The sequence below is a fragment of the Cydia pomonella genome, chromosome 15, assembly GCF_033807575.1.
Source record: "Cydia pomonella isolate Wapato2018A chromosome 15, ilCydPomo1, whole genome shotgun sequence".
NCBI classification, from domain to species: Eukaryota; Metazoa; Arthropoda; class Insecta; order Lepidoptera; family Tortricidae; genus Cydia; species Cydia pomonella.
The window spans coordinates 15124833-15145594 of NC_084717.1; the positions used below are offsets into that span (position 1 = coordinate 15124833).

General features: G+C 36.1%; 1 protein-coding gene across 2 annotated transcripts in view; it reads right to left on the reverse strand.

The window, feature by feature from the left end:
• Window positions 1-2327: 2327 nt before the first annotated feature.
• LOC133525970 (G-protein coupled receptor moody-like) overlaps window positions 2328-20762 on the reverse strand; it is a 64109-nt gene continuing 45674 nt past the window's right edge. Inside the window, exons 2-9 of one of the 2 annotated variants that reach the window (XM_061862424.1) lie at window positions 14876-14939; window positions 11703-11843; window positions 10406-10576; window positions 9292-9419; window positions 8640-8793; window positions 8123-8343; window positions 6593-6736; window positions 2328-4722 (exon numbers count right to left, since the gene is read on the reverse strand). In XM_061862424.1, coding sequence (XP_061718408.1) covers window positions 4349-4722; window positions 6593-6736; window positions 8123-8343; window positions 8640-8793; window positions 9292-9419; window positions 10406-10576; window positions 11703-11843; window positions 14876-14931 — 1389 coding nt within the window. In that variant the 5' untranslated portion in view covers window positions 14932-14939 and the 3' untranslated portion in view covers window positions 2328-4348. Of the gene's footprint in view, window positions 4725-6507; window positions 6737-8122; window positions 8344-8639; window positions 8794-9291; window positions 9420-10405; window positions 10577-11702; window positions 11844-14875; window positions 14940-20762 lie in introns of both variants that reach the window. The other variant, XM_061862425.1, reaches the window with a different exon arrangement.

Sequence of the window (20762 nt, forward strand, 5' to 3'; positions counted from 1 at the left end):
AAGTGTCTCATACGCATAGCCTAGTCGAAAAAAAATTGCACACTCCTTAGTTGAAGTAGGTACCACATACCTAATTGTAGCCCCTTGCGAAAACCTTTACAACGAAGTTTATTCTACAGCCGGAGCGTTGGCGAAAGGATAAAGTCCTTTGAAAACGCATAATGCGAGGTTTATTTGGTTCCTATTTTCAAACCTTATTACAACGATATAGGGTCTATGTTTGAGATGTAAATCATCATAATATTAGTGAAACAGGTTGGCCGTTTTGTTTATTTAGGTACGTAGTCCGGCTAAGTTACCTTTGCACCGGCTATATGGTGCTTAGGGTTCTTAGCCAACGTGCCAATTGTTAATGCTCCGTAGCGTAGCGTAGTCATCTCTCTAATACTCTTCCATATTATAACGTCATAGTGCGACAATGACAGTTGCGTTTCGTTCGATACGGAGCGTTAACGATTTGCACGATGGCTATGCATCCAGAGCAGAGGAGGAGGTGTAACAAAAACACCCCACTATTTTTGTTACACCTGTAAGTTACATATATCGTGTTTCGATTAGGAAAAAATAAACTCTCGTCTTTTATTGCGTGGAATTTTGAAAAATAATCATGTCAAAATGTAATTCTAATATTTTATTTTGGCTTGTAATTCTCACCACAAAAAGGAATACTTTTTTGCCCGGTATCACCAGGAAGCAAAATTTTTTTAAAGCAAATTTTTTTTTCTATGGGGCAGGTCGTCAGAGTCGTCCAACCCTCAATACAAAGGCCAAAAACTTTTAACGTACAAACATTTTTTCTTCTACTTATTCCTGTAGATGTCACAATATGTTAACAGAAATTTGACATTACTGAAGATATTGACATACTTTGTCATTGCAAATGCCATGCAGAGTTAACTTGGACCGGCTCTAATTAATTGAATAATTGGGTCAAAAAAAAATCTTTATCTTATTTTGGACCACTCTGTCACGCTTCTATTTTTGTATTTTATCAGATAAATAAAAAATATATATAATTCTTATGAGAAAAAAAACTTAAACCCATACAAAAAACTCCACCCCGTCACATTTTCTAGAGCCAAAAAACAAGACAACGAAAATAATTTTGACCCATTTAGTGTAGAGATCGCTTTTACCGATAAGGTCACCCATTGAATCGTAACTCGTAGTGATTAGGTACGTATTTTATATCGCCTGATGGTAGGCGGTTGCCGTAGCATATGGACGCCTGCAACACTGGGGATAATGCGCCTGACCCTTTAAAACCTGTATACTCAATCTTCCTTAAAGGACCTCATAGGCACCTACTGAAATTTTATTTACTTTTACTTCTTGTTCTAGCCCTAGAGAAAACAGAAAAGGAAAGGTGGACAGTCCACCTTTCCTTTTCTGTTTTCTCGGTGGACTTAAAGCCATACGGATGTATTGTCCAGTCAACCTTATTGCGACGATGAGTATCTTAATTAAAGTAAAACCATACCAACTCATCCTTTAAAATTTCATTTATTTTATATCAAAATTTGTCCATGTTTGAAACTTAAGTAGTAAGTAAATAACTAAATATAAAATAATAAATAATGCAAATATTCGAGTATCTAACTTTTTTTTATTATGATTGTCAATTTTATTAATTTCATAATTGATCTAATTTCTTACATACTAATATGGCATTTAGATTCTAATTTATTATTGTTTTTCACAAGTTTCACCATATCGATATAATTTTTACTTTTTAGTTTCTACACAATATAAAGCATCATCTATGTTTACAATCATTATGATATATAATATATTTCAATAATCAAGTACAATACTGACTTTTTAAATTTTCTTAATGTGCAGGGACCAAATTAGGTTCCTCTAGGTACCTATTACGAATATACTAAGGGCCTGTTTTACAATGTCCAAATAAAGTATTGGATAGCTAATTAACAAATAAATTAACTGCCAGATAAAATTACCTTAAGTTGTAAAATAAGTATTTTATTTAATCGTGATATAATAGAGAGCTTTTCAGTCGAGTACCGTGTTTAGGCAACGAAGCTTGCTGAGTTTCCTAAGTAAGGTATGAGATTGAAAAACTTAATTACATTACTATTGTATACAAAAAAAAATCTACGAGTAATCTAAAATAATACTTTTTTACTATAAAACCGAAATAATTAATGAAAATTGGTAAAGTATCTCAGTAGACCAAAATGTAGTACAAAAGACAAACGCGCGAAGTCCTAAGCCCGCCCGTCCCCCGTTTAGTCTTTTCTTTGGGAGCGCGGCGGCACGTGATTGGTTATTTTTTTTTAGTTGACTACAGCGAATCTAAATGAATATTATAGTTGAACTGGGAGCCCACATGAAAATTACGCAATTATAGTTATAGTTTGGTATACGAAATCTTAATTCAAAATTTCAAACATTACAGTCGACAAGTAGAAAAGAGGTATTTAAATTAATCTACCAGTTAAGATTATTTTCACCTCAGCAGCTCGAACAAGCCTACTTTCGTCACTCCAGGGAATGAGACAAACTAGGTTTTTTATTTAGTGAAAGCCATGAATACAGGAATATTTCTAGAAGCTTTCGTTATAATGTTGATGCCTTTCATTCATGAATGTAAATAAATTTGGTTAACTTTATTTGATGTTGATTTTTTTTTAACCTTTAATATGATCTCACTGCTGAGGTGAAAAGTTGTATGTGTCACACGAGAGCAAAGTTATTTTACATCTCGTGTTTTTGAGTCCCTCGCTACGCTCAAGATTCTAACTTAAAATTAAATTATAAAATCGTTCGCTTACTCGGGACTCAAAATCAACACTCGCAAGAAAAACCAACTTTCCTCTCTTGTTGCACAAATAACTATTGAAGGTTGTGAAACGCCAACGATGACTTTATTCGTCAGAAAAATGGCAAGTAGTTTATTCAGGGCTTAACTCGGACATTTCGAAACAGGCCCTTTATGACGTATTTAAATTGTATAATTTAAGGCTTTTATCAAGCCGATTTCCCTGACTCTTATTACTTTAAAAATAATGTCTACTTTTGGTAAATTTGCTCGAGCTTGTGCGATAAATTACCTACCACGAGCAATCGCTGTCTGTATTAAACCAAAACAAAAATTTTAATAAAATATAGTCAATAGAAAAGATAAGTCAATGTTACCAAATTGGTTTGCAGATGGTAGATATTTATTTTCATAAGTATATAGGTAGATACCTACCTAAATGTGCATGACCCAATCAACGTATTTTGTTTTTATGTCAAAGGCACTAATGTGACTACACTTTGTATTCTTATAAAGTATCTATGTTGGATGGGGATGAATATTTTATATCTGCAGGTGCATAAGATAATAAAATAAAGGTACACCCTGGCACTTAATGGAGCGCGGTTCCAAGGAAATCCTTTGGAGGTTAGAGAAAGGTAATAAACATTGAAATTTTCCAACATAAATGTACATAAATGTATGTTTCTTGGTACCATCAGCGAGAATATTAGCTTGCCAGCCCTTGTACATATTATTTGAAACAGGTGAAAGCATAGAGTGTAAATCTCAATCTTTTATGGTCTATCTTAATATCCTAATATTTTATACAATTTTATTATATTTGTGATATTTTGTAGAATTACATAATCTTGATGCAAACATTATTATCGAGTGTTTACCGGGGGTTAAATAGTATGTAAATTATTTAAAACTGTACATAGTTTTTGTGTTCCCTTTTGGAATAAATTGCCTACATTTGAGTTTGCCTACGACTGCTGGTGAAACTTTGAAGGATGCATAATTCATTTTTATTATGTAAAACACTCGCCACTTCTATATTTAGTTTCGGCTGTAAAAACATGTTTGGAATGTGTCTTCACTTAAAAATAAATAAAAAACAGATCTAAACTTTACATAAAGGAATGTATAACAGAACATGATAACTGTTTTTTCAAAACAGTTGAAACATGCAAAAATTCATCGGAGATACATTTGTATTTCATTTAAATATCACTTTACAAATGTAATGCACGTATAAATATTTACAAATAATTAAAACTATGTTACCATTATAATGACTCGTCGCTCGCTAGCAGGACGGACTTTATTTAAGAATTATATACATATATATAATAGCCATTTAAAAATAAAATAATGACTTGATACGTGAAATAAGTTAAAACTATGAATACTTCATTCCGGTGGAATCTCAGTGCGTCTTAGTCTACTTACGTTTTTCATTATCGTCAAATTTTAAAATCAATATATTTTGGCAAAATATTTGGCGTAAAGCAGTGCTTTTATAAGTGCTTAAAATACTCTTTGGAATTATCTTTGGTCGGTTCTTTTAGCGAGCGACGGGCGCTATATATTGGTCGTCCTATCAGCACCTTGTCCGTAGCTGCCAATCTGGAACCTGGTGACCTTAGGTCCTACAGGGCTCACACGCGCCGGCCCGACTTTTAGAGAGCTTGGTTTATTGATTATCGGAGTGTTCGAGATTTTCATGGAGCTTGGTGTGCTCGAGATTTTCAAGTTTGATTTCGGCGTGCTCGAGATTTTCGTAGTCGAGCCGGATAGCGGCGTGCTCGAGCCGTTGGGCGCCGGCCGGGGGTCTACCGGTGCGGGCCCGCGGGGGTCGTGGAGGCCCTGGGGTCCGCTCTGGACTCCCCCAGTGACACTTGGCTGAGCGCCGTTCGTGTGTTGCTGTAGCTGTATCCGTGACGCTCGTTCCATTTCTCTAAAAAGAATGTGGGACTAATTACTTGTCTTAAAATTAAAGTTATTAGCGTGTATGGAGAAGAAAATTACGAAGGAGGCATTACAATACCTATCAAAAGAAAATACGTGACACCACATTTACACAAAACGATTTTTTTTTTGTGGAGCGTTTAAATATACTTACGTTATTCTATTTTTTTAATTGTAATAAAAATACAGTTCAGAGCCAATATTTTTATAGGGAAATAGGCTAACCGGTAAGGTACCTACGTACGTAAGTTTGAAAGTTGTGAAGATAAAAATTCCATAGATAAATGCCGAGTTATGTTTGTCACAAGACGCCACCCCTTATTTTTACCCCGTATCTTTTGAACCTCGCGCTCCTCTCAAACAATATTTTGCATGCGCGAGCCTCTGAATATCTTTGTATTTCACGGTAACTGATTGAATAGGTGGAAATGACGTCCAATAATTACATTGGTACGTGCTTTCACAGTCTGCCATGCCATGTATCCGAGCTTGTTTACCAAAACGGACAATTGAATGAACGATGAAACGTGCCATCTATGGAATCATTCGATATAGTGTTTATTTGAATAATGCGTATATGTGTAATGCAAATGTATTCATGCAACGCGCTGTGAGAGCATCGGTGTCTGTCACTATCCCCAAACTATAAATACCTTGCCACATGTTACTATTTCCTTTTCAGAATACTTATAACTTAGGTAATGTTTCCTGTATAGGAATAGCATTCATCGAGACAAAGAATTTGAAATCATATGAAACTGATGAAAGTTTTGTGTTCGGGCAAAAATCATTCTGACGAACAAAAATATCAATACATAGGTGTAGGTATAGTTGAAGGCAAAAACAGCTACGCACGACTAGTTATACATATTAGAAAAGAGAAATTGAACATCTTTATTTTTCTTAAAAAGAACTGACTGACATAGAGGTGACCTATTTATTGAAGAGCTAGCGATCCGCCCCGGCTTCCCACGGGATACACAGACACTAATTTTTGAGTTTATCGCGAACGTACAAAAACGCACACATACGCGGCGGGGGACTTCACTACACCTTATAAAACAAAGTTCCCCGCCGCACCTGTTCGCGTGTGTGTATGTATGTTCGCGATAAACTTGAAAACTACTGAACGGATCTTCATGTGATTTTTACATATCAATAGAATGATTCTTGAGGATGGTTTAGGTGTATAATTTGTTACGGTTTTGTGAAACCCGTGCTAAACCTGCCCCGGGTCGCTAGTTGTTATAAGGTGTAGTAATAATAGACTTAAATCGACCAGGATATAAACCGTGATTACCTTTGAATATTGCTTTTGATTTAAGTCTAGTGAAATTAACGGTGAATCATTCAAAACTGATAGTGATAATAATCGAACACTGTAACGGAACATGCAATTAATAATATGTTCACAGCACATTGCAAAAGCAATCTGGAAACTATTAATACGGTCCCGTGTTTATATAACACATATCCATACCATGAAAGTGCACATCGCTAAATTTTTGCACGTGTTAGCATGTGCAATTGCGGAGATCAAGGTTTATATGGAATTTTAAGGGAACAGAAATATTACTTACTTAGTCAAATTATTTCTCCAAAAGCTTTCTCGAAACAAAAGGTTATCAAGTTGATCACGACTTAAGTTAGGAAGGTAGGTACCTTCGCAAAAATCAGGTATCTACCTGGTTTCGAAACCCTAATGTTCTTAATACAGACTTATAGCTAAACCGCTCAATAGTCTCCAGATCGCTAGTTTCATATCGTGATACCTTCAAGTTCTAATATACGAGGCCAATGCAGACGTGCGCTCCGTTTTCCTGGTGTTCGGGCATGCGGGCGACGAGGGATACGCACCGCTGGTGAGCCCTGACAGCCTCGAGAGAGGGCAGCACAGCGCCGCTGCGTACGCGGCGCGGTATTGCGCGTTCATTATGACGTAGATAATCGGGTTCACGCAGGCGCTTGCGTACAGAAGGAGGTAGCCGGCGATGTGGAATACTGGAATGAACAGAGTTTATTAATTATTAGGCTAATTAACTATAACTAATAACTATTTTATTTACATGAGTTCGAGTCGCGAACTAACTAGGTAACTACTAACGTTTCGCGGTGGCTTTCCGTTGAGGGTCTACCTCGAAAATCTCAATTTCGTTATTTGCCCCTGTGTTACTGGAATATCTATGAAGATCGGTAACAAAATTTATATTTTCGATGTTTGCGGTAGGCCCATCGCTCGCGTGTGTTAAATTACGTTAGGAGTAAAATAAAAATGTACTAAACGCGTGCCAGATTTGGATTTTTTTTTGCCGAACTATAACTTTTTTTTAAATATTGTGTATAATGTATAATTACATATTTACACCTTGTTGACTGGGTATTTACTAAATTGATACAAACCTATTCTTCTTTCCTTGAGCATTAAGGAAAATCGACCTTTTTAAATACCTACGTTAAGACCAAGTTAAGACACACAGTTATGCCAATACACAGTTAAAATTAATACAATTTGAAAATGAATGGGCATCTGTCAAGAGTTATGTTACTTATTGTACTTGTAATGTTAAATCTATTTACGATGAAATAGGTAGGTAATTCCTCTGGAGTTGCCGGCGTCCATAGGCTACGGAGACTGCTTACCATCAGGCGGACTGTATGATAGTTTGCCACCGACGTAATATAAAAAAAGGTAAGTTTTTCGCTTTGCCAATAAACTAGAGTTGGACCAAGCTAAATCTGCATGACATTAAATTTCTATAAAAATGTGACGTTTTTAATGACATTACCATACTTCGTTTGTCAAACTCGGAGCAGTTAGATTAAGTTGACGGATTCTAACATCTCTAAAAAAGGATTTCGGAAATACGGAAGATGACACAAGTTGAAGTTTATTCCATAATCTATTTAATTAATTAGGTAGAAAATTAGAAAATTATTATGATATATCAGTTTCATTTGCGTGTAGCATTTCAATTAATTAAAATGCTACACACACGTTGATTTTCTTGTTGTCCTTAATGGTAGACCGCTTATCTTTGTTGAGATAGATAAAAGTGGTACCTATTAAATGTCTTAACAGAATATTGCACACACATTCGAGAATTTCTGTTTTGCCCCATAGACTGGTAGAGAATGCCTTAAGGCATTAAGTTCGCCATTTGTACTCATTTTTATTGTTCAGTAAAGTTCAAATAAACAAAATATTGCATATGGTACACACGAGGAACGACAGGAAGACAGCCAGCACCTTAGTGATGAGCCACTCGACCCAACGTGCCGTGGTCTCTGTTATCCTACACGATGGGGTCCATCGTGTAGGATAACAGAGACCATCCTTCTCTGTGTCGAGCGAGGGCCATAAATAGTCAAGCGTATTAAATGTCTTACCGGGATATTGCACATGGTTGTCAGCGACCTTAGCGATGGTGATTGGCAGGTAACACACCAGGAAGGACAGGAAGATAGCGAGCACCATCTTGGTGATACGCCATTCGTTCCTGCGTGCTTTGGTTTCCCTGTTGTCCTTGACGGTGGAACGCTTGTCTGTGTTAAGTGAGCCTGGGCTGGCGTGTTGCGAGCGCTGGTGTTCCCGCATGCGTTGTTCTGAGCTAAAAAGATATACATAGTTAATGTTGGTTCATGAGATTTACAAGGAAGTTAAGAATGGCTATTAACAACTGTTAAAGTAAAATTACCGTTCGAATTCTGGCGGCAATGATGCTTTCGGCCACTGTAGACCAATGTGCCCATACCAGAGGCCCTACCACGAAAAACGAAATTGGGATTTTTGTATCTGCCTCTCTATCGCTCGAACATGTAAGTGCTTTGGAGACGCACGATATGGATTTTATCTAGCTTATTGGCTAAGATCAGGCAAAAGAGTATATACTACAATCATACATACCTATGCACGACCCAGAAGATCCTCGCATAGCACATCAAAATTAGCAAAGCCGGTACCAAGAAAGCGATGACGAAGAGAGCGGTCTTCGAAGAGCGGCCGTTATCATCAGGTACTATCGAACATGTTCCCAGTTCCTTATCGTAGTCGAATTTACCTGTAAGAAGTATAGGATTATTTTTAAAGAAAATGTATAAGAAAATATACCTTTCTTGATGATCAGTTTTAATGTAAATGGTCTCCCTAGATACTAATTGGTTGACTGACTTGATGCGGATATAACAAGCCTCGCTATTTAGAGGTGAATTGAATGAATTACTTATTAATAAATGATGATGATTATTGATTAATTACGAATACAATATAAAAATATATATAGCAAAGCATTCTAATTTTAAAAGAGCGCCTACAGTTTCAAGTTTATATGGGTGATTTTGTTTATAGGTGTATAAACTGTCCCGAAATTTTTAGAAATTTTTCGTTCCATTCTATTACCGTCATATAAAGTCTATGAAAAATGGTAACGGAATGGAAATAAAAACCTTTTCCGTTACCATTTAAAATACCAAATTTAAAATATTCCAATTAAAAAGGCTCATACTTTGCGACTGTCTAAAGTGCGTATACACGAGCCACAATATTGCTCCTTCCTTACCCCATATCCCAATCAGCGTCGGTATCTGCATGCCGTACGCGAACATCCACGAGAAGACGATCATGAGCGCGATGTTGTACTTGCGGTACACGCGCCCATAGCAGCTGTGGTGAGCGATCATTATGTAGCTGAAAAAAATAAATCTATGTAGAATCTTCTCTGGCCAACTCTCAATTACAGACTCGTAGAGTCCGTCCACTTTATAATTAAAAAATATGGAAAATTATATGGACTACCAAATGGAATACAGCATGCCGTTCACTATAAATATTCGCTGTTTCATAAATTTTGGCTGATCCGATGTAACCAAAATTTTTATCATAGTAACCCTGCAAAGCCCCATAGTGGACGGTACGACGTATAAAATATTCGTGAATAAAGACACTATTTTACTGATATTTGAAAATATTATAATCAAAATGGAAATAATTGGTTCCAGCAGCTGTGTTTAACGCAAAAATTGGTTCCCTCGAAATTTTATTCGACGGAGTGTTGATCCACGTTTGATAGAAAATTACAATTAAGCTCAAACAAAGAAATTGGAAATGGTTTTGACGGCGATGTTGTTGAGCTGTGAATAACCAGGTTCAACGACTTTAGAGAACAACAAAGTCATATGACTTTTCGGTACGCACGCGACATAATGCAATTATCCGGTCAATTTGTATTGAATTAGCAAATATTGAGGGATACTGAATAACATTGTTTGTAACCGTAAAGTTATTGTAATTGTACCTTTATCAGGCTGACAGTTTAAAAGTGACAATGAAATGTCAATCTTACTCCTTGAAAATAGAGCACATGTTTGAAGTGACATATATAGGTATGTGGGGTATATCTCCCTCAGCCTAACTAAATAAGACCCCAAGGTAATACGCTTAGAAGTTATCTTTAGGCGTTTGTAGCTTCAGAGGCGATAAGAACAACATTTTCATACATTTTTTACTATTTTATTGGCATTAATAATAAACGATTCTCTTCTTGGCTACGTGTCTGGTCCATAAAATGGTCAGCGACTAAATCAACTTTGAAAGGAAAGGAAAAAATAAGAGGCCTTTAGCAAACTATGTGACACATTAGCTTCACAATAAAGTGCCTAAAATTGTCTTCTTACCGGTTCAGCGTGATGAGAGCGATGCTAAGCAGAGAAACCCCGACGTTCCCGTACCTCAGGAACGGCACCAGCTTACACAGCACGTCGCCGTGGGACCACTTCTGCTGCCAGAAGCCAGAGATTGCGAAAGGGAGTACCATGGCGCAGAATAGAAAGTCGGCACAGCAGAGACTGTAAAATTTTTACAATTGAGACGAAGCATCGTTGTAATAGCAAGAAATGGGTCAAATCACTGTCAATTTCCTTGATAATGTGAGTTTCTGATTCTCATGTTGCCGTATTGCTGTCATATGGTTGGAAAGTTTCGTCGTCACAGCCTGTCACTCATTTCGACAAGGAAATTGACAATGACATCACCCGTTTCCCACGCTGCTGCAATGGTTCGCAGCAAGGCTTTTGCAACTGGAATTTAACCATATTTTATTTATTTGGAAAGCAAACAGAAATACGTAAGCACAAGGTTTCAAATACAGGACATTCACCACACACTAAGCCCATCAAGTCATCAACTAATATTTTTTTTATGGGTCCCAGGGCAAATAGAATGATCATTACTGATAGAGAAACAGAAAAAGTAAAAACTGTAATAAGTAAGTAACAAAACTAGGCTACGCGGGCAGGTATCAGGTACATTTGGTACATTCATTTGTATTTAACTAAGTACAATTTAAGCAAAGTTCGTTTGATTTTAGAAGCGTCCAATAACTGTCAAAATTACTTAATTAAAACGTCAACCGCAGACTTTCAGGAAAACGTTAGAAGAATTTCAAAAGAAAAAATGAACAGTCAAAGCCAAATCTCTTAATTATGTTTTATTTGTTTACATAGATAGGCTCTTATAATTTTCAAAAAGGCGACGAAATTATGTTTTCTTTGTTCTATTTGTGTGAATAAACGCATTACAATTCAAACAGTTTGGTGGTATACTATCCTTTAAATAATTGGTAAATAAGTAGTTAGAATTGCTCATAACCACCTACTTTCTATAGTCCAATAAAGTTGAGTCCACATTAGAGGAAAAATATACGCAATAGGAACTTCCCAGGCATGTCATACTACAGAATATACGTGGGCATTTTACTCATAAATGGATTTAACGTGATTTATTGGAGAAATTGGGGCTTACGTTATTCCCAGGTAGGTTACTTACTTTACCAATTTCAAATACAGTGTTAAATATTTTTTAGTGTTTTCAGCAGTTCACCCTACTTTATGATAACATTTTCTTATATTATGACAAAGTTTCCTCTGATATGTGGTTTTTGAAATGTAGACATTTTGTCTATTTATCACTCACCTGATAATAAACGCTGCGGCCACGTTGCGCACCTTCGGGCATTTAAGCAGGGCTACCACGGTAAGTAGGTTCCCAAAAAGTCCTACTAGCATGATGAGTCCCGTCATTACTGCTGCGAACGTTAGTAGGCCCGGTGAGAACCTGGAAGTTAAGGGAATACGTAAATATACCGTTTTCTTCTATTCTAATGTTTTTCAACTAGAGGACCACTAGGCGGTCGCGAAGCCACTATAAGGGATCGCGGGAGCTAGGAAAGCTAAGTAAAAAAGGAAAACAACAAGGCCAATTACAGGTTAAGATTGGCAGAGGGTAGGGATGGCGAAAAAAAAAATTATACCAAGGTCTCTTCGGCAGCATAAAAAAAGAGAAATTTTGACCTGCCATGGTGTCAGAGCCCCTCTACTTATTCCTGGGCCCCAAGTACAATGTCGTGCACGAAGCTTTGAAGGTAATTTCGAAAGATTACGCTTTTCACGGTACAAACTCCAAAGAATTTCTTTACTTCTTAAATACTTTGTTTAGAATATTGTCGACGAATAATTCCAACTTGCCTCTTCCTAAGCCTCGTTAGACTCTAAAGAGAAATTGGGTCTTGGGAGTCCTAATTTCAAACAATTCATAAAATATGCTAAGTTATTTACATTCCAATGAATAATAATAAATACATACTTTGATATTATATTCAAAACAAGATTGTCCCGGTAGGGTAAGGTGGCATGAAAGGAACAGGAAGTCTTTTGTGTGGGATTTGAAGACGTGAAGTGAAGTAGATAGGCTTGCTCGAAGTTTTGGTGAAGTTGTAGGCGTTGTAGCGACGTGTCTTAGAGACGCGTGTATCTTAGAACGGCATTCGATTTTCCAACACATGAAAATGTTTATGATGGGATTTCACTTCTTTTTGTAACTTGCTTATTAGTTACTATTAACGTAGTTTTATCCCCTAATTTAAATGATGGGAGTGATTAAATAATGAATCTCATACAAACTTCTATTCCCTAGTTTGAGGGGTTGGGGGGTAAAAGTTCCAAGGTTTAGAATTTTTTGTTGTGTACTAATACCAGCTTACGTATCAAATTTCAGCTTTCTAGGACTTTTGCAATTGAAACTTTGTATGTTTAATAAGCCCGATATTGACACCATATCCCGAAAATTTTGTTTATCGGGTATAATCCAAACCCAAGTTAAGAGGGCTACAAACGACGAAGCGCTTCGAGGAAAGGTAGGTAGTAAGGCTTGGTTTGTTTTGGCAGATTTAAATACTAAGGAGACACACGTCCACAAACCTCTCTCGCATCTTTACTAATTATGAATTAGTATAATAGGTTAGCGTCTATTAGAGCAATTTCTTCGGATGATGGTCACACTTTTATCACCTGTGATTGTTAACTTCACAATCTCACATAAGTATATGTAAGTACAAGATCGACGCGCAAAATACGATAGATGCGACAGACAGTAAAAGCTCAACCATAATATGCATCCTCTCGCTACTGTAGTTCTTGCGTTTTAATTTCAAATTACATTAATAGTGGCCTCATAGGAACACTGCGTACTTTTGTTATATCCATAAAATAAAATAAGTGAAACCTGACTCTCAACCAATACAATTCATTCCAGCACTGTAGCGTACAAAAGCGTGGATAAAACAAAGGTGAACGGAAAGGCTTTCAGTAGTTTCCTGTTTCGTTGAACCCCATGATATTCTCAACAGTTTTTATAAGAAATCCAGGTCTGGACAAAACAGCGCGAACCTTTTATTGGTTTGTTTGATTGCGATTTTTAATGTTTTAAGTTTTTTTTCTTTAATAAGAAAAATTATATTCAAATGTACCTTAATGTATTTTTTTTAATAAATAGTTCATTAGTTAACGCTGGTTCGAAATAGCAGCAATGTTAATATTTATTATAGGTACTTTTAATTATCAATCTTCGTTGTTTGTCAACATTTATGCGGTTTCTAAGTAGTAGTATAAGTAGATTTGTACCATAATATATTGAGTCTTTCCCATCACGGAACAATTGAGTTATTATTACTATAGAAAAGCCATACCAAACAATGATTTTAAGAGAGGTATGGGCATTGTGAATTTCATCTCGCTTTGTGTGGTAGGGCACAGCCAGTGGATGTTATTCCAGATCTAGAGCAGAGCCCAACTGGGGAAGTACCTCCACCTTACAGAAAACCGCAGCCAAATAACACTAGACCCTACTCATAGTGTTGTGTTCCTGCCGGTAAGTAAGGTTGCCAGAGCTCAACGGGGGGGGTTTAGGGTCGGCAACGCGCATGTAACTGGAGTTGCAGGCGTACATAGGCTACGGAGACTGCTTACCATCAGGCGGGCCGTATGCTTGTTTGCCACTGACGTAGGATAAAAAAAAAAAAAAAACAATGAAATTATCGCAATCTGTACCACGCGACCAAAACGTTGTAATCGCCGTAAAATGCATGGCGCTTACGCGTTTAGGTCGCGAGCATCACGCTCCGCTTTTGGTTTGTTGTCAAAACAATAACAACTCATGGCGCAAAGTACTGGTTCTTTGTGCCGGTTCTATACGTAGCAATAATAGTTCAAAGCCGTAAGTAGTAGTTGGGAGTAAAATACCTAATAATATATTTAAAAAACTAAATAACTTGATCTTTGAATATGAAAAAGAAAATTTACTCCCAAAAACATCACGAGACGTGAAATAAGAAATAAATTGTGAAAGATAAGGAAACATCAAATAAATCTGTGTACACATGCCAAGACATAATTTAGACGAATACAACCATATTTCAATCCTTCAGTAGAAGCTTTCACGTGAAATTTATAGGACGTATTTGTCTAGATGACTCTATTTGTATTGAGTTCGTTACATTATTTACCTACAAAGTTCGGTGCGGTTGATATGAAAATATGGGTGGGAGGGAATAGCTAGTAAATATCAATCTTGTATTAGAAAAAACATTGCTGTTTCCTTTAGTATTTACACAACAAAATATTGACGCTTTTTATTAGGTAGGTACAACAACCTGTTTAAATATTTTTTTCACGAAATTCTTTAATATAAATACATGCCTTTGAAGTAGACATAAGTAATTACTCTTTGAACAAGTGTACGACATAGTGAAAGTATATGAGTTTTCTTACTTCGGAGAATAACAAAAAGGGTAAAAGAAAAAAAAAACTCACTTTGAAAGTTCACTTTGGCTGCCGTATGAGGTCTCGTTCATGATATTCTCGTCCATTTTGAAATCTGAAACAAACAAAATATTTTATTAATTAAAAAATACATACACATAATTAAAAAAAAAAGATAGATAGAATACTCTTTATTGGCATAATACCTCAGTAAAAAGATACAAGAAAAGAAACAATGTAGAGGCAGATAACAGGCGGTCTTATCGCTAAAGAGCGATCTCTTCCAGACAACCTTTGTGTAGCGGAAATAGGAAAGTTAATCGAAAAAGTAGGTGTAGCTCAAACGTTATGAAGCCTATATTGTGAATATAGCACACAATTACAGTGAATAAACATACACCTATAAGGAATACAAATAGACATACATAAATATACATATAAATATATATAAAATTAACCGAAACATAGCTAAACATAGTAAAAACACTAAGGAAGAGATAAATACTGTTCTTTGAGTGATTTTTAAACCACAGCAAGAGATTAAGCGCGTCTAATGCCAACGGGTAAAGAGTTCCAAAGTTGGAAAAGTAAATGAAATGTTGTAAAATTTTGTAGAAGAAGATATAATTATGATCGGTCAAGTCACACTAGAACCCACGGCACTTTAATAAAAGTTTCTGAAAATTATTATAGTACTACTTACAAATATTATTGGGGTAAAAGTTCCGAATGATTTCTAAATTCACAATACTAATACATACTTCACTGATTTAAACTTTCACTATTTTCACACATTTCTTAACGGCACTTAATCGCGTATGACACACATGTTCTAATAGTTGTTGTTCGACAGTAATTGACTCGACTGTGATATGATATGACGATAGAAGCACTAATTTATCAGAGACCAGATAACTTATGCGTACTTTACGTATTAGTGCTTGCTGTACACGACATGCGAAGTATATGAAACCCAGCAAAGGAGTGTAATTAATACAACCTACTGACACCTATTACTTCATTATAATAACTAAAGGTTACTTCAATTGTCCATGTTAAGGAAATTCCCGATCATGTGCCCATTATTAAATGAGGTCCTTAATGACGCAGGTAAGATAAGTAATAACATCATTATTGTAGGCACGTTCAATTATTTTTTTGTTCAAGATGATTATTGAACAAAAAATACTCGTACCTATTACATAGGTCACCTGATTTTAATTAGACTGTTTGCAGAAATTTATTAGTTTTAATTAGTTTTTTGCAGAAATTGCGAAGCGTCTGGTTGACATAACTGGTGACCGAAGAGCTGGCGGCTTCCTCACACAACGTATCAGTATTGCGATACAACAAGGTAACGCTGCCAGCATCCTTGGTACAAATGCCTTAAGGGCCTATTTTAGATTTAAGCTAGTTAAAGTAACGAATGGAATCAGGTGTTACTTTGCAGAAATTCATATTAATTAAAACACAAAATATTACTTTGCTAATCCGCGAAAAGATAACGTGCTAGTCAATCAGTGCTAACCCGTTATATGTACTTACTTGCGAACACCAGTCGTCGGACTTCGGACCGTCAACATCTCCTGAGGATGCCTCGTAGAGAGGCGATACACGTATCGAGTTTTGTTCTTTCGGTGGTGGATTGTTATATTTATTTGCGTAGTTATTTTTGCGGTGGGAGGGTGGGAACATTAATTGCATGTAAAAATACGCAAGTAAGTATAACGGGTTAGCACTGATTGACTAGCACGTTATCTTTTCGCGAATTAGCAAAGTAATATTATATGTTTTAATTAGTTAAAGTAATCCTCTGTATATATCTATTATATGTATTGTATTGTATTGTTATTGTAAATGTTATCCATCAAAATTACACTATTTGCAGAAAAAGTCCTTAGCGCCATACGCTTTGGTATAGGACCTACAATTATGTATGAAAAATTAAATGTGTCTGTGTTTTGTCATATAAACCCTTATGAAAAATATACCCGGTAGTTTGAAAATGCTGATACTCGGAGTATATTTGTATTTCTTGGAACACTTATAAGAGCAATACATGCTTACAGTTAACACCAGTACAAGTCTGATCCCTGATAGCACATAGTTATTAAAGATCTTGAGGTCACGGTTAAAATTGAGACAGTATGTTTTGTGAATGAGGAGATGTAAGTACAAGATTGGGGGCAATTTATACCGACCTGACAATTAAGACCCGTCACCAGTGATGGCCGAACGTTAATTAGAATTGAAAATATTGAAAATTATCCATTACAAATTGAACCGTAACGGGCGGTTACAGTTTACGGTTCAATTTATAATGGTTAATTTTCAATATTTTCAATTCCAATTAACGTTCGGCCAACGCTGCCCGTCACCGTCAGTCATATCGCGTTGCGTTTCTTCGGTTACTTTAGCTTTTTTAAGTGGACATTAGTGGCTATGGAATTGAATAAGTGTGTAAAGGCATGAATATTTTATCGGCTTGGCGAAATTGGTGTTGGTTGTCACTTGTCTTTACTACTTGATAAGAGACCAACTTTGAAACTTAGGTTGAAAAAATCCCTGTATTTATGCGTGAATAGATTACCCGGATAGATTGAACGACCAGACGGACAGAATTACATTGGCATTGATTTGACACGGCAATAATGGTTCCCATAAGCTTCGATGATCTTACTATGGAGTAGATTCAACATTTAAATCAATGAAACCAAACTCAAATTTCGGACGCCCTATCTATTGGATCGACGATCGAACCGTTTAATTGAAGCATAGTACGCATTGATCCTAATAACCGATCAACTGAGTGCATCGGGGTCATTTGCATTGTTAAGATCCGGAGTATTCAATGGCCGGCCAAACCTAACAGGATGCCATATAACGTTATAATGAAAACAGGAGACTTTGTTTACATAGCAAGTTATCCGTCTTTATTACTCTTAATAGTAACATGGTTTCATCAATTTAAATTGTTACTAATTAGGTACCTCTTTCCCATTGTTTTTTCAAAACTAAATCGCTCTTAACCTTAACTAGTTAATTATTTAATAATTATGTATAGTCTGGGAAATACAACTTGTCAGACTGTAAGAACCAGAGAAACTATACTCATCCCTTTCTCTTGGGTGATAGTACTAGCGTAAGACAAAGACAGTATGATTAGTTCTGTCTATGTTTAAAATGAGACAGTCCTGGGTCAAACTATATACGAATAATAAAACAATTGAAGGCTCGCTCTTTATTAAACCGTCCGTAAGTTCAATGTCGTTTTGTCAAAACAAAACCATAGGAATAAAGAAACTAAACAGAGTAACAGCTCTACTCATAATGTACGAGTGCTAGTACATTCTAGGTATTATTAAGCGCAAAATGGTAGGGCCTAGAAGTCTATTTACGCTCAGCCCACCGACGGAGGACAGTCTGAGTCGGTTTTTGGAATATAATATTGGATTTGAGGATAGTAGTCAAAAACACCTGTCTTACTCTGTTACGTTTATTTACTCCTGTGATAAAATTCTTTGAAGCGTATGATTTCAAACAAATGAAGCCATTCGAGTGTGAAATAACAAAAACACATAAAGGTGTTGTCACGCCTCCTTCAAACCAATTGGTTTCGATATAATGCTACATCATACTGTAACGTATTTATTTTGAACAGTAAATACTGTTTAATATTAAGGGCTTGTTCCACAATGTCCAAGTAAAGTATCGGATAGCTAATTGACAAATAAATTAACTGCCAGATAAAACTACATGCAAAACTATCTATCTACCAGTTAGGGCTTATTTGAAGATTGTGAAACGCCAATGATCACTTAATTCGTCAAATAAGTGTCGAAAAGCTTATTCAAGATTTTACTTGGACATTGTGAAACCGGCCCCTTATTGTAAAATATTCGTTCGTTTTATTCATTTACCATGTGTGTCTTAAGAATATGTAGAGTTATGAAGATAATGACCATGTTATAGATTGGGTAGATCGAGGCGAATCGGACCAGGACACAAAATATGAGTACACAAAAATTCACAGTACATCTCTCCTTTCCTGCAACGCCATATTAAATGTTTTAAATACCAACGGATTTTTAAGTTAGACCCGATTTGCTCTGTGATCCTTTTCGTCTCGGCTTATCTGCTACTCGTACTCCACTGAAATGCAAAATATTTACACTACTTCTGAAAATGCTAGCATAACGAGCTGTCGGCTTTTAGTTTGACAAATGAAATACCAAACCACAGAATGGCAACAGAGCAAAAATGGCCTTGTACGTAGCACCAGTAACATTTATTTTATTTTTAGAGACTGGAATTCCCTAGTCTATGTAGATAGAAGCAATTAGTAGCGGTAACACGTCAAAAATATGTGACCCCCTCTAATAGTCCTAAAAATAGAAACACATATACAATACATAGATCGACCTAGCCCAAACTAAGCAAAGCATGTACTATGGGACAATATAAAAATGTACATAAATAGATAAATACATTACTTATATACATAAAAAACACCCATGACTCAGGAACAAATATCTGTGTTCATCACACAAATAAGAGCCCTTATTAGGATTCGAAACCGAGATCATCGGCTTCATAGGAAGGGTCACTATCACTACCCACTAGGTAAGCCCGGTCGTCGAATATCTTTGCAGTTCCCGTTTAACAGTATGATCGACACTCTTAATTGCTTTAGGTACCTATAGATACGTTAGGTACTCTTTAAAAAAGCTAATGGCAGATACTTTTGGTGTATTATAACGTTTCGCTACTATTGATGTTGACTGTACATGATGTTCGTCCGTGTGTTAGCGATGGATTTAATGTTAAGTCAGCCGGGTGCGCGGGCGCACTAAGTGGTCTAAATTGGAGTTTAAACAATTGCTCTGCAACTGCCCACTGCTGTTAATTAACGGAATTTAGCTTCTTTCTCGCTGGGCTTACAATTTATATCATATCCATAGGTATAATACGATTTTGAAGAAGAAAATAAACTTAACTTAACCGTTAATATTGGTCTAAAGAAAACAATTTGAAAATATAACGATTTGGAGCAGATTTATGGCGCATTTTACCTTCTGAAGTTTCAATTCCATTTTAAAATAACTTGTCAAGCGTCTAACGCGAATTAACATAAAAGCCGGTGCACTACGACTACTACGAGTAATGTTAAATCAATAAATGGCTTATGGTACAGTTGAGTTCAGAAACATCTTTATAAGTCAATAATCTCAAAATATATTTACACGCCTCTAAGACACTGACAATAAGGTCGTGAATAAATAATCAAATATAGAAAAAAGATTTACCACCGTTATGAATAAAGTGTGAAAATTCGCGATATAAAAGCTTGTAACCCCCAAAAATACTATGCATTTGACATTTTGAAAGACCTCCGTCTACATTAGCGCCCATAGCGGCGAAATTAAAAGCGTTAGTCCTCATTGAGACTCAAGGGACGTACAGAACAACTTGATTTATGTGATTGACTTTAGTCGAATGTCTTTCTTACTCGTTAGAATCTCCGTAATTGCAAAAGTCCAGTCTGCAATCAGAATTCGACGTGTCATTTAGACAGAAACAAAATAAAACTTAGTACAAATGAGATTAGGTTTAAAGTTACTTAAATAATAAATTTTACGGGACAAAGAGCTTAATTTTATACCTCACGTTAAGAAAGAAAACAAACAGCTACCTAAACTAAATTTACCACGTAAAGAGCAATTTGGTACCTTCAACACCCTTGAGGGCTATCAGGGGTCGAGACAAATTTGGCAAATGCGCCCCTAATGGTTTAGAATATATTTTTAGTCCACAGATTTGTGACTCAAATTTTTTTAGGCAAAACGATTTTTAAGTGCAAAATCTATGAGAACGAGTAACCTTTTTTCTATATTTTTTCTCGGATCGTACTTAACGTTTCATATAAAAAATAGGCTTT